At 43.8% G+C, this 14,674-nt stretch overlaps 1 protein-coding gene across 1 annotated transcript in view; it reads right to left on the minus strand.

Moving 5' to 3' along the window:
* Positions 1 to 14,674, minus strand: part of LOC143935912 (integrin alpha-IIb-like) — a 156,194-nt gene that overhangs the window by 71,934 nt on the left and 69,586 nt on the right. The window contains exons 9-11 of the mRNA XM_077460102.1: positions 13,178 to 13,218; positions 12,116 to 12,166; positions 2,809 to 2,861 (exon numbers count right to left, since the gene is read on the minus strand). Of these exons, the coding sequence (XP_077316228.1) occupies positions 2,809 to 2,861; positions 12,116 to 12,166; positions 13,178 to 13,218 (145 nt within the window). The remainder of the gene's footprint in view (positions 1 to 2,808; positions 2,862 to 12,115; positions 12,167 to 13,177; positions 13,219 to 14,674) is intronic.

Consider the following 14,674-nt stretch of genomic DNA (forward strand, 5'->3'; position numbering starts at 1 on the left):
GTTAGGGTTAGCCCCCTTTAGTTCTAAGGTACCCCCCTAACCCCCCCAATAAAGGTTTAACCCCGTGATCACCCCCCGTCGCCAGTGTCACTAAGGCTGGGTTCAGATTGCAGCGGTTTGAGAACGGATGTGATTCGCACCGCACTGCAGTGCAAATCACATCCGATCTCTGTGCGATTCGAGTTCAGCCATTCGCCGCACCCGCCACACCCGCCGCACCCGCCGCAAATTCGCACGGGACCCTTTTTTTGGCCCGCAGCAGAATCGGATCGCATGGGTGTTCACACCATGCGATCCGAGTTTTCAGATCGCACTGCGATATGCGAACTGATCTGGGGGTGTCAGTAACATTTCACTGACACTCCCAGCAGTTCGCATAGGGCAGTGTGAACTGCCGCCGGGAGGCATGCGATGCGGGAACCCGCCGCGCATTCGTGGCGTTCCCGCATCGCTCCAGTGTGAACCCAGCCTAATAAGCGATCGTTTTTCTGATCGCTGTATTAGTGTCACAGGTGACGCTAGTTAGGCAAGTAGGTATTTAGGTTCGCCGCAGCTTTTTATAGCGCCAGGGACCCCCATATACTACCGCATAAAGCCCCCTGATTGCCCCCTAGTTAACCCTTTCACCAGTGATCACCATATAACTGTTACAGGTGACGCTGGTTGGTTAGTTATTTTTTTATAGTTTCAGGGCACCCGCCATTTATTACCTAGTCTCACTAGTGTACCCCTAAATTTAGGGGTGTCTACTTTCCAAAATGGGGTCATTTGGGGGGGGTTTGTGCCATCTTGGCATTTTATGGCCTTCAAAACTGTAACGCCCTTAGAAAGCCTGAAGGCGGTGCTTGGTTTTCGGGGCCCCGTACGCGGCTAGGCTCCCAAAAAGTCCCACATATGTGGTATCCCCGTACTCAGGAGAAGCAGCAGAATTTATTTTGGGGTGTCATTTCACATATGCCCATGGCATGCGTGAGCAATATATCATTTAGTGACAACTTTGTGAAAAAAAAAAAAAAAAAAAAAAAAGTTTGTAATTTTCCCGCAACTTGTGGCAAAATATAAAATATTCCATGGACTCAACATGCCTCTCAGCAAATAGCTTGGGGTGTCTACTTTCTAAAATGGGGTCATTTGTGGGGGTTTTGTGCCATCTTGGCATTTTATGGCCTTCAAAACTGTAATAGGTAGTGAGGAGTGAAGTCAAATATTTACGCCCTTAGAAAGCCTGAAGGCGGTGCTTGGTTTTCGGGGCCCCGTACGCGGCTAGGCTCCCAAAAAGTCCCACATATGTGGTATCCCCGTACTCAGGAGAAGCAGCAGAATTTATTTTGGGGTGTCATTTCACATATGCCCATGGCATGTGTGAGCAATATATCATTTAGTGACAACTTTGTGAAAAAAAAAAAAAAAAAAAAAAAGTTTGTAATTTTCCCGCAACTTGTGGCAAAATATAAAATATTCCATGAACTCAACATGCCTCTCAGCAAATAGCTTGGGGTGTCTACTTTCTAAAATGGGGTCATTTGTGGGGGTTTTGTGCCATCTTGGCATTTTATGGCCTTCAAAACTGTAATAGGTAGTGAGAAGTGAACTCAAAAATTTACGCCCTTAGAAAGCCTGAAGGCGGTGCTTGGTTTTCGGGGCCCCGTACGCGGCTAGGCTCCCAAAAAGTCCCACATATGTGGTATCCCCGTACTCAGGAGAAGCAGCAGAATTTATTTTGGGGTGTCATTTCACATACGCCCATAGCATGTGTGAGCAATATATCATTTAGTGACAACTTTGTGTAAAAAAAAAAAAAAAATTTTTTTTTTGTCATTATTCAATCGCTTGAGGCAAAAAAATAAAATATTCAATGGGCTCAACATGCCTCTTATCAATTTCCTTAGGGTGTCTACTTTCCAAAATGGGGTCATTTGGGGGGGTTTTGTACTGCCCTGCCATTTTAGCACCTCAAGAAATGAGATAGGCAGTCGTAAACTAAAAGCTGCGTAAATTCCAGAAAACGTACCTTAGTTTGTAGATGTGACAACTTTTGCGCAAACCAATAAATATACAATTATTGACTTTTTTTTTACCAAAGACATGTGGCTGAATACATTTTGGCCTAAATGTATGACTAAAATTGAGTTTATTGGATTTTTCTAATAACAAAAAGTAGAAAATATCATTTTTTTTCAAAATTTGCGGTCTTTTTACGTTTATATCGCAAAAAATAAAAATCGCAGAGGCAATCAAATACCATCAAAAGAAAGCTCTATTTGTGGGAAGAAAAGGACGCAAATTTTGTTTGGGTACAACATTGCATGACCGCGCAATTACCAGTTAAAGCAGCGCAGTGCCAAAGTGTAAAAAGACCTCTGGTCATTTACCAGCAAAATGGTCCGGTCTTAAAGTGGTTAAATTAACATTAAACCTGTTTGTTGTCTGAATTCCAAACACAGAAAATACTGATATATCAGGATCAAAAGCTTGATTCGGCATCCATATGAATAAAGTTTATTCTCTAATAAAGTAATCCTCACCCAACGGCTCAGGGCCCAAATGTACCCAGCGATTACTTTGAGTTTGGATCCCTGTTCTCACAAATGTCAAATAAAATAGGGCTTGTCTAACAAATCCTTTCATACAATTACCATAATAAAATTCAAAACACATTATTTTCTCAAAGCTACTGAAAGCCTATTTCTTAAACTATGTAATATAACAGAGAGGTTTTCTTTATACTGAATCTGTAGACAATCAGATTGTAACACTAGATGGCTCTACATTCAAGTGAAATTATATTTTGCAACAAATGAGACTCACCCATCTCCATTGATATCTGTAACAGCTACTGAATGGCCAAAATAGGAGGCAATCTACAGAAAACAAAATGTAAATACGGTACTGAACAACACGTTATATGTTGGATGTGCCATTAAAAGAGGGAGTTTCCAAAAATGTTAAAGAACCCCCTGATTTCCCTGTTTTTTTTATTGTAGCACTGACCCCCGAAGGAGCTGCTGGTTTTATTGGGGTTACCGTTACCTTCTTGACCTCGTGCGTGTCTAGGGGTTTCCCAAGGTAGATGGCCCAAAGAATTGTAGAAACTGACACTGGATCCTCTTTTGGAATATTTATTAGAAAAAATAGGTAAAACTACTTCTCGATGAAGGGTAGAGGGTTAGGAAGGAAGTTCAGGTACTTTTGGAACTGCAAAAGATAGAAAGTCTCTCACTATAGAAATCCAGAGAATTACCGTTCACAACTGGATTCTCACAGCTACCGGATAGACCTCCTCTCACTAGGCCTAGTAGCCGATAGAATGTTTAAGTAAAGCAAAGTCTCTGCCACAGACTTGGATGAAGAACACTTGAATAAAGTCTCTGCCACAGACTTGAATGTAACTGAGGGATATAGACAAACTTAGAGAACTATCATACAGCACCAGTATCTTGCAGCCGATCCGGCGATACAGAATGAGTGTAGATCCATTTAGTGCCCTTCAATTGAGCCTCCAGGCTCTTTCTGAGAAGCCAGCCTTATGCATGGCCTTCTCCCGAAGAGTCCACCCCCAGTTGCTGGGCCTCTCCACAGATGAGACGGCACCAGACCACCTTTGAATCCTCCTCTCAGTTACTTCGCCTCAGGCTATCCAGCCCCGAGACTCGGAATTGGATGGATCCGCACCCCAGGCCATGAGGGCCATGGAGGCCAGGAGGACCAGGACCAAACAGACATAAAGATCTTCTGGACCGGAACCCAGAAGCACGTGATCTCAGTACCTTAAATACCCTTTCCCAGAATGCACAGCAGGATGACACACCCACTGGGCTGGTTCCGAGAAAGAATGGCACACAATACACCTAGCTAAACTGCATTCTCACACTTTCCAGGAGTGACAGCGACACCTGTGGCCAAGGAGAACCCAGTGCAATCCAGCTAGACTGGTACTGAAACCATAATTTGACATAATTAACCCTAAAACCCAACTGTAGTTTTAGGAACATTAAATTGAAAAAAACACAGAGCACATGATCGTCAGGAGCCGGCACTACCTTATAATCCACCACCAGCATTTTTTTTTTATTGTTTCAGTTTTTAGTGGATGAGAATCTCTAAGGTGATATTTAACATTCTGTGAGCCCATTGATAAGATTCTCTTCACTTGGTTTTTGTTTTTTTGGTGGGTTTGCCACTAAAGAGGCAAGGAGAGCAGAATAGGTGGACTACACAGCAACCACGTAGGGACCGACAAAAAAACAAAAAAGTCCCCTTTTAAACAGCTGCGACAACCAAATAAGAACAAGTAAGAACACGCAGAACAGAAATCTGGTTGGTTATATATTCCTGGTCTCACTTATTGTTTATAACAGAGTTTAGGGAGAAAAGCCAGACTGTCTGTGACTAAAATCAGCACACAAACACTTGTTAGGCACACAGTTAACTCCTTGATTGCCCCCCTGATCACCCCTGTCACCCAGTGTCATTAGTACAGTGACAGTGTACAGTGCCTTGAAAAAGTTTTCATACTTCTTGAACGTTCCACACTGTCATGTTACAACCAAGAACGTAAATGTATTTCTACTGGGATTTTATGTGATATACCAACACAAAGTGTTAGGCCGCGTACACACGGGCGGACTGTTCGCCCAACTTTGTCCGCTGAACAGTGTTTGGGCGGACAGTCCGCTCGTGTGTGGGCTTTCAGCGGACAGTTTCAGCGGACAGTTTGACGAACAAGGTTTTACGGAATTTCCGAAAAACTGTCCGCTGAAACCTTGTTTCAGCGAACAGTCCGCTCGTGTGTAGGCTTGTTCGTCAAACTAAGTTCCACGCATGCTCAGAAAGGATTTACACGCCGAAAGTTATAATGCAGTGTATAGGACGTCGTATTTTTCGTCCCGTCGTACGTGCCGTTCACGTCATCGCGCACGGTTTCAGCAAACTGTTCGTCCGTCGTGTGTGGCCATGTCCGTCCATGCTAATTTTGAGCGGACTGTTTGCCGAAACTGTTTGACGGACAAAGTTGGGCGAACAGTCCGCGCGTGTGTACGCGGCCTTACAGAATTGTGAAGGAGAAGGAAAACGATAAATGTTTTTACATTTTTTTTACAAATAAATATCTGAAAAGCGTGTATTTGCATTCCTAATTGGATTTAGGTCTGGACTTTGACTGGGCCATTATAACACATGAATATGTTTTGATATAAACCATTCCATTGTAGCTCTGTCTGTATATTTAGGGTCGTTGTCCTGCTGGAAGGTGAACCTCCACCCCAGTCTCAAGTCTTTTGCAGACTCTAACAGGTTTTCTTCTAATGCCTCATACACGCGATCAGACTTTCCGACAACAAAACCATGGATTTTTGTTTGAAGGGTGTTGGCTCCAACTTGTCTTGCATACACTTGGTCACACAAATGTTGGCCAACAATTACGAACGTAGTGACATACAAGACGTATGTGATATCTCCATTACGAATGCTAGTTTCACAAGACCGAGTGCTTCTGGCTCGTACTTGATTCTGAGCATGCATGGACTTTTGTGCGACAGACTTGAGATTAAATTACACACAGGTGGACTATATTTACTAATTAGGTGACTTCTGAAGGTAATTGGTTCCACTAAATTTTAGTTAGGGGTATCAGGGTAAAGGGGGCTGAATACAAATGCACGGCACACTTTTCAGATATTGATTTATAAACAAGATTTGAAAACCATTTATCATTTTCCTTCCACTTCACAATTATGTGCCATTTTGTGTTGTTACATTTTTGGTTGTAACATGACAAAATGTGGAAAATTTAAAAGGGTATGAATACTTTTTCAAGGCACTGTACAGTATTATCAATGATCACTGTATTGGTGTCACTAGTGATGTCAGAGTCAGTTAATGTTCTTGCCAGCTAGGGTCAGTTAGTGCTAGTCCCTGATTGCCCGTCACATTATCATAGTCACACTAGAAATGTGATAGGCATTAAGAAAGAGAGGACTGCTTACATTTCCATATATATATATATATATATATATATATATATATATATATATATATATATATTATAGTTTGTAGATGCTTCACCTTTCACACAAATCAATTATTATACATTAGGGATGGGCCGAACTCCCCCCGGTTTGGTTCGCATCCAGAATATGCGAACGGACCGAAAGTCAGTTCGCATTCGAACACCGTTAAAGTCTATGGGACTCGAACGTGAGAAATCAAAAGTGCACATTTTAAAGGCTAATATGCAAGTTATTGTCCTAAAAAGGGTTTGGAAACCCGGGTGTTGCCCTAGGGGACATGTATCAATGGAAAAAATACGTTTTAAAAAAAGAAGTTTTTTCGTGAGCAGTGATTTTAATGATGCTTAAAGTGAAATAATAAAAGTTAAATATTCCTTTAAATATCGTACCTGGGGGGTGTCAATGCTATGCCTTTAAAGTGGCGTGTGCTTCCCGTGCAGTCCCTGCACAAAATTACATTTTTAAAGGAATAAAAGTCATTTAAAATGTCTTGAGGCTTTAATGTAATGTCTGGTCCTGGCAATATGGATGTAAATCAGTGAGACAACCGAAAACGGAAACAAGGATTAATGATAAATCAGTGGAGGAGACATCTTTTTCCCATATTAACCCTTACAGGAGAGAATTTCCCTTCCTAAGGGTAGATTTCCTCTCACTTCCTGTTGTCTCCCTCCGTTTGTAAGTAGGAGTAGTTTGTAAGTCGGAATTTTGAAAATAGGGGACCGTCTGTATATACTATACGGCCTGCTCTATACACTCTGTGGAAAATTGGGCCTTAGGTATTAGTGGTACCAGTACACTGTAAGCCCTCACAGTTCCTCTTGGTGGGTGCTGGAACGGACCCTGCTGTGAAATATTATATCAAGAATTGTAATTACATGCCCCTGTTAAACAGGGGCAGACAAATTGGGCGTTAGGCGGTGGTAGTGGTGGAGGCACAACACTGTAAAGCCTCACAGATACTTTTGTTGAGCGCAGGAACAGGCCCTGCTGTGAAACATTAGATCAAAAATTGTAATTGCACACCCTTATAAAACATGGGCAGAAAAATTGGGCCTTAGGCAGTGGTGGTGCCACAACACTGCAACCCCTCACAGATACTCTTGTTGAGCGCAGGAACGAGCACTGCTGCAAAATATTACAGTAAAAATCTTAATTACACTCCCCTGTTAAACAGGGGCAGAAAAATTGGGCCTTAGCCACTGGTGGTGGTGCCCAGAACCAAAAATGGTCTTAGAAGCTATCAACATGAACATTGAGGAGGAATAGGATCACTCAGTCACTCAGCATAAAAGGATAGTCACTCAGCATCAGCATAGGCAGTCTTGAAGGGATCTCACATTCATAAAAAAATTAATTGATTACATCAGCATCAGGTGCTTGGTAGCAGGCGTACCCTGTGATCGGTTACAAAGCCTCCAGCAGCACTGAAAGTGCGTTCCGAAAGAACACTGGATGCAGGACAGGCCAGTAGCTCAATCGCATACTGTGCAAGCTCTGGCCAGTGATCCATCCTCAAGACCCAGTAACCCAGTAAATTTTCAGTTGAAAAGGTCTCCAAGTCTGATCTTGCCCCTGAGTATTCCTGCACCATGTACAACAGATGCTGGTGATGGTTGCTGGAACCGATCAGACCTTGGGGCTGCAGACTTAAAAATTGTCTGAACGCATCGGTCAGATGGCCACCTTCTCCACCGCTCCTTCTGTGACTGACTGAAGCCTCAGCAACACGTTGTCCAGGAGGAACAGGAAATTGTAACCTCCCAGGCTCTGAAAACGCATTGCACAAACCTTTCTGTAGGGCCTCCCGAAGATGTTTCATCTTCTGCTCCCTCTGCTATGACTGGATAAGTTCCGCCACCATAGCCCTTGTAACGTGGATCAAGAAGGTTTGCCAGCCAGTACTGATTCCTCTCCTTGATCCCACAAATCCAAGGGTCCTTTCACAGGCTTTGCAGGATCAGGGAGGCCATGCAGCGTAGGTTTGCTGAGGCATTTGGTCCGGAGTCCTCCAGGTCACTAAGGACCACCTGATCCGTAGCCTCCTCCTACCAGCCACGTGCAAGTCTATGGGTTTCTGGGGACTGAAAACGATCCCTTGAATACTGTTGGTGATGCTGAGTGCTAGGCTCCACCTCCTTGATAATAAAATCCTCATCCTCCTCCTCCTCTTCTTCCTGTGAGATCGGCTGGGCCGTAGGAATACTGTCTGGATAAAGGGGGGCCTTGAGAGGTAAGAAAGTCCTCCTCTTCCTCCCTCTGTTTTGCCTCAAGTGCCCTGTCCATTATTCCACGCAGCGTGTGCTCCAACAGGTAGACAAGAGGAACAGTATCACTGATGCATGCACTGTCACTGCTCACCATCCTCGTGGCCTTCTCAAATGGTGACAGGACAGTGCATGCATCCTTGAATATAAACCATGGCCCTCTGCTGCATATGCAGCTGCTGCAGCATTGCCAACATTGAGTTCCACCTGGTGGGCATATCACAGAGGAGGCGTTTCTTGGGCAGGTTGCATTCCTTTTGGAGGTCAGCCAGCCGAGCACTGGCATTATATGACCGGAAATACTTATAGACTTTCCTGGCCTGCCTCAGGAGATCCTGTAAGCCCGGGTATCTGCACAAGAAGCACTGCACCACCAAATTAAGGATGTGAGCCAAACAGGGAACATGGGTGAAGTGTCTCTGTCAGAGGGCGGAGAGGAGGTTGGTGCCATTGCCGCAAACCACCATTCCTGGCTGAAGCTGGCATGGCGTCAACCACATCTGAGCCTGCCCCTGCATAGCTGCCAGAATCTCTGCCCCAGTGTGGCTCCTGTCCCCTAAGCAGACCAACGCAAGCACCGCAATGGCATCTTTTTTCCTGAGTGCATACATAGCCCCTAGAATGCCTACGGAGCACCGCTGATTCCGAGGACAAATCTGGCCATAGAGGAAGAAGAAGAGGAGGGGTGGAGGAGAGACGTGTGGCAGAATCACCACTACCAGCATTTTGGAGGCGTGGTGGCGGAACAAGCTCCAACAATTCTGCACCCTGTCCTGCATCCTTCCCAGCTGCCAGCAGGGTTACCCAGTGCGCCGTGAAAGAAAGTTAACGTTCCTGTCTATGCCTGCTGGACCATGAGTCAGCGGTAATATGCACCTTACCGCTGACCGCCCTGTCCGAGGCCAAGATATTGCCTTCCACATGTCGGTAGGGAGCCGGAATGGCCTTCCGAGAAAAAAATTGGCGTTTGGGAACCTGCCACTGAGGTACCGCACATTCCACAAATTCTCGAAATGGGGCAGAGTCTACTAGCTGAAAAGGCAGCAGTTGGAGTGCTAGCAATTTAGCCAAACTAGCATTTAGCCAAATTAGCATTCAGCCGCTGAGTATGTGGATGGCTGGGAACGAATTTCTTTCGCCAGTTTAGCAACTGGGGTAGGGAAATTTGCCTGCTACAATCGGATGTTGGTGTACCGCTAGCAGATTGCCCGAAAGTGCTTGGAACACCTAATTCTACACCTTCATTCCTCTCAGTGCACATCTCTGAGAGGACTGAAGTTATAGTGGGGTTGGACATCCTGCCGCAAGCTCCGTGACCGTGCTTGTGGGTCCCGTGCACTCGATCACCGTGGGGATACCCGTGATCGTGTCATGGAGCTCAAGAACAGGGAGATGCCGATGTAAACAGCATCTCCCCGTTATGCCTAATGACAGCACACTGATCGTCTGCTCCCTGTCATCGGGAGCAGCGATCAGTATGGTGTCACACACAGCCACGCCCCCAGACAGTTAGAAACATGCCCCTACAATACACTTAACCCCTCCCCGCCCCCTAGTGGTTAACCCCTTCACTACCAGTGACATTTTTACAGTAATCAATGCAATTTTATAGCATTGATCGCTGTATTAATGCCAATGTCCAACAAATGTGTCAAAATTGTCCGATGTGTCCGCCATAATGTCGCAGTCCATGATAAAAAAACACTGATCACCAGCATTACTAGTAAAAAAAATTATTAATAAAAATGCTATAAAACTATCCCATATTTTGTAGACGCTATAACTTTTGCGCAAACCAATCAATAAACGTTTATTGCGATTTTTTTAACCAAATATATGTAGAAGAATATGTATCAGCCTAAACGGTGGAAAAAAATTTTTTTAAAATATTTTTGGGGGATATATATTATATCAAAAAGTAAAAAATAATGTGTTTTTTTCAAAATTGGCACTCTTTTTTTGTTTATAGCACAAAAAATAAAAACCGCAGAGGTCAGCAAATACCACTAAAAGAAAGCTCTATTTGTGGGAAAAAAAGGACGTCAATTTTGTTTGGGAGCCACGTCGCACGACTGCGCAATTGTCAGTTAAAGCGACGTGTGCCGAATCACAAAAAACGCTCTGGTCAGGAAGGGGGTAAATCATTCCGGGGATGAAGTGGTTAAGACCCCTTTAACACTGGGGCAGTTTTCAGGCACTTTAGCGCTATAAATAGCCTCTGCAAAGCGCCTGAAACCGCCTCCCATTCATTGCAGTGTGTCTGTTCACACGGGCAGTGCGCTTGCGGGAAGTTATGAAAAGTCCTGCAAGCAGCATCTTGCAGAACATTGCATATTGAAATTAATGGGCAGCGCTTCCAAAGCGCCTGAAAAGCGATTTGAAAATGATGCAAAACTGTAGTTTTAACTTTTTTTTGTGGGATAAAAAACGCTCTGCGAACAGCCTAAAAGCGGCATAAAAGTGCCACTTAAACAGTACTAATGAGCCACAACGGCCGGGCGGCTCAGTGTGAAAGTAATCTAAAGGTCCACTGTTTTATGTCAGTCAATAAATCTCACCATAATCTAAGTAACCTTTCTGCTTGAGGCTATGTTCACACTATTCATACATGGAAGTTGCACGACTTCTGATCCGACTTTGCCCTGTAACTTCCTGTTTCGACTTTCATGCAACTTCAGCGAATGGGTTTCGACATCTGGAGACCCTGCCCCCTTATGACATCACTGCCCCATCATACTTTGGGTGGTAACTTCATAAGGGGCGGGTCACCCGGATGACATCACTGAATGGCCACACTCCACGTCTATAAAAGAACCATCGGAGAGTGGAGTTGGCACAACTGTGGGAGCTTGTGTCGGGAGAAGAACAAGCAGAAGAGCCGAAGAAGACATCAGCAGCAGAGGGAGAAGAACCAGAGGAAGCAGACATTGGAAGCGGAGGGAGAAGAACCGGAGGAAGAAGACATTGGAAGCGGAGAGAGAAAACCTGGAGGAAGGAGACATTGGCAGTGGAGGGAGAAGAACCAGAGGAGGGAGAAGACATGGGCAACGGAGGGAGAAGAATCGAAGGAGGGAGAAGACATCACTAGAGAAAGAAGGCATGTTGGAGCTAGTTTTAATAAAGGATTGTGTACTGTTTTTATTAATTTTTTTAATTTTTTTGGTGAATGGGTAGGGGTACGATGTACCCCATACTTATTCACATGGGGGGATCTGGGGGCCCCCTTGTTAAAGGGGGCTTCCAGATTACCATAAGCCCCCCGCCCGCAGAACCCCACAACCACCACCCAGGTATGTTGGGAAGAGGCCCTTGTCCCCATCAACATGGGGACAAGGTGCTTTGTGGTGGGGGGGTGCATTTTGCTTGGTATAGTCCGGGGCGGGAGCTCACTCGTCGTCCTTTCTTGACCTGCCAGGCTGCATGCTCGGATAAGGGTCTGGAATAGATTCTGGGGAAAACCCCACTCCATTTTTTTTTATTTTGGCATGGGGTTCCCCTTCAAGATCCTCAGAGCACAAGTCGCATGCCACAAGTCGGATCAGTTAAGACGATGATCGGACTTGCATGCAACTTACTTTCAAATCAGTGGTCTGAAATCGTACCCAAGCCAGACCAAAGTAGTGCAGGAAGCATTTTCAAAGTCGGACTGATACAAGTCGGGCAAGTTAAAATGGTGCTCACAGGGAACCATTAATTTTGACATGTAATGCGACTTGTGCTATGGAAGTCAGTCATGGCGGACCAGTGTGAACCAGCCCTGAACCAATTTTGTCTAAAGCAGCTGATGGTTTACAAATAAGATCCTCCTAGGACCACAAACTTACTTGTCATTATGCTCACCTGTTCTCCTCTGAAGCTAATCATTTTGTTCCTGTTTGAATAGATTTCAACCTGTGACCGATAAGACATTGATATTAGTCTACAAACAAACTATTCAATATTTCATACTGGATGTAAAAGGCAAGAGGCTTGGCATTTATTGTAAAAAATGTGCATCTCTCAGCATTAATGAAAGTGATTTTCAAAAGCTTAGGCACCAACAAATCATTTGGAAATGACTCCCTGGCAGTGCAGTCACAAATTCGGAACTACAGTATATATTGGATAAAATAATGTTCTTATGATCAAAGATTGTAAAATACTGTAGATCAGGGGTCTCAACTTTCTAAACAAAGGGTCAGTTTACTGTCCTTCAGACTTTAGGGGGGAGCTGGACTGTGGCCAGTGGGAGTAGAAAGTGTCCTGCATCAGTGATATTAACAATGCCCCATCTTTTGTATTAGGGTGAGGAATAGTGCCTCATTGGTTATGTCAATAGGAGGAATAGTATGCCATCGATGGTGTCAGTGGCCAGAATTATGCCCTATTGTTGGGATCAGTGGGAGGAATATTGCCTCAAATCAGTAGGAGAAATAGTAGGGCTGGATGAGGGAAATCAAAGGGCCACATCCAGAATCCAAGGCCGCAGTTTGGAGACCATTGCAGTAGACCACAGCAACCCCTCAAATGTCCAGAAAACTAAAATCTAATTGGTTACTTTGAGTCATTTTGTTGATTTTCAATACTCCTTGTTTTACTAATTTCTGTAGCACTGGCTATTGTTTGATGAATCAATTGTTTCAATATTTTGACAGAAAATTTATTATTATGTGAAGCAACCAAATTATTCTAAAACGTCTAGTTTGGAAAGTGACTGGTCTGGTTGCAAGTGACCTAACAGATATCCAAAGGACTAAATAAAACCAACTGAATGATCAATCATATGAAAAATAGATGCATGTCTGGTCAACATAAATGTACACAAACTGCCCAGCTCCACACATTGAATTGTAGGTCAGTGGATTGTACTGGACATCATATTATAAGACTTCTCAACAGATACATTCCACATTCAGCACTTACCAGGCCCCTGCTTGAGTTGGTTGGGCTTCCAAGAACAATTTCTACAAAAAAGGAAATAGTCACCTGTGTTAAAGTGAAACTGTTGTTCTTTTGAAAATAATTTGTAAGGGTAAGGAAGGAAGGTTCTGTTTCTCAGAAAATTCGCACAGGAACTCAACCACACCCCAATTGCACCACCCATCATTAACATCCCCCCCCTCATGCTTCATCAAATGATAGGTGTGGCCAAATTGCACTAACAGTGGGTGGGACTTAATGGGGCAATGTTAAATACCAGAGTGTAGGGTTCAGGAGTGCGCTACATACAGACATACAGAGTGCAGAGTTTGGCAGTGCATTACATACAGTAGAGAGTGCACTCTTGGCAAACTCCGGGCAAACTGCTAAATATCCATATGAAATACATAAAAGGGTTGTTGCTTATCCTACCCTCTCTAAACTCTGCCCAGCTGTACAGTAATCTTCAAAAGACTGACACATCAAATACATGTACAATTCATGCATGAATAAAAAATAAATTCAATTGTGTATTAATAATTACAGAACTACATTAATGTGTACCTTTTATAGCTGCTTGGAATTCAAATGAAAGTTTTGAATGGAAGGGTGATGTAATCCATTATCCCATTATCCCCTTATGAAGCCTCCAACTCAGACCAGTGAAGCCACATAAACATACTACTTGGACATTACCAAGGCAGCCCCAGAACTAGGCTGTGGGAAAGTCATACACAGGTGTTGGAAGGCAACATGTTTTATTTCTTAAATAAAAAAAAAAGAGGTGTTTGAAATATGAACTATGGCTATACCAAACTTTCGCATTCCTGGGGGCTTTCTGAAATGTAACAAGTTGCACATCAAAGCTTTGTAGCATATCACAATATTGATCTTAAAGAAGCACGGCTGAACAAAAGCTTGGCTCCTCACTGGCTGGTGTAATAACGCTGTGCAAGCAAGCTTCAAAAAGGACCATGGCTGACAAAATGATTGATGAATGCCCTGCTACAGAAGATCAAGGGGCATGCTAAGAACTGCCCCTGGAGGCCAATACAGCAGGACGGACAGAAAGATATATATTAAAAGGACTACCTCTTGGCAATATCTCATTGGACAGGAGGGTAGTGGGGTGTGGTTACGAGTGGGTCTAAATGAATGTGTAAAAAGTGCGCACAGAAGAAAAATGGTCCCTTTTCACTCTTGGTTCGTGCCTGGTGGCTCTCTCAGCCTCATGGCTCTCTCTGTTACCATCATCTTGAGCCCAGCTGATGAGACCATGTCTAGGGGGACAGCCTTGCGATAAGTATCTTTGATGTTCTTGTGTTATATGCTTTTTAGTATTTTCATGTTAGTATCTTCCTATTTTCTTGGGAAATAAATAAGACATTGTTTTATTAAGCAGTGCGTTTGTTTTCACATCTAACCTTATATTATTGTGCTATCAACAGTAACTTTTGACTAGCTAACTACAGGAATAGACAAATTAATGCATATATGGAA

Source organism: Lithobates pipiens, unplaced genomic scaffold, assembly GCF_037356315.1.
Source record: "Lithobates pipiens isolate NorthernLeopardFrog02 unplaced genomic scaffold, aLitPip1_a1.2 Scaffold_28, whole genome shotgun sequence".
NCBI lineage: Eukaryota > Metazoa > Chordata > Amphibia > Anura > Ranidae > Lithobates > Lithobates pipiens.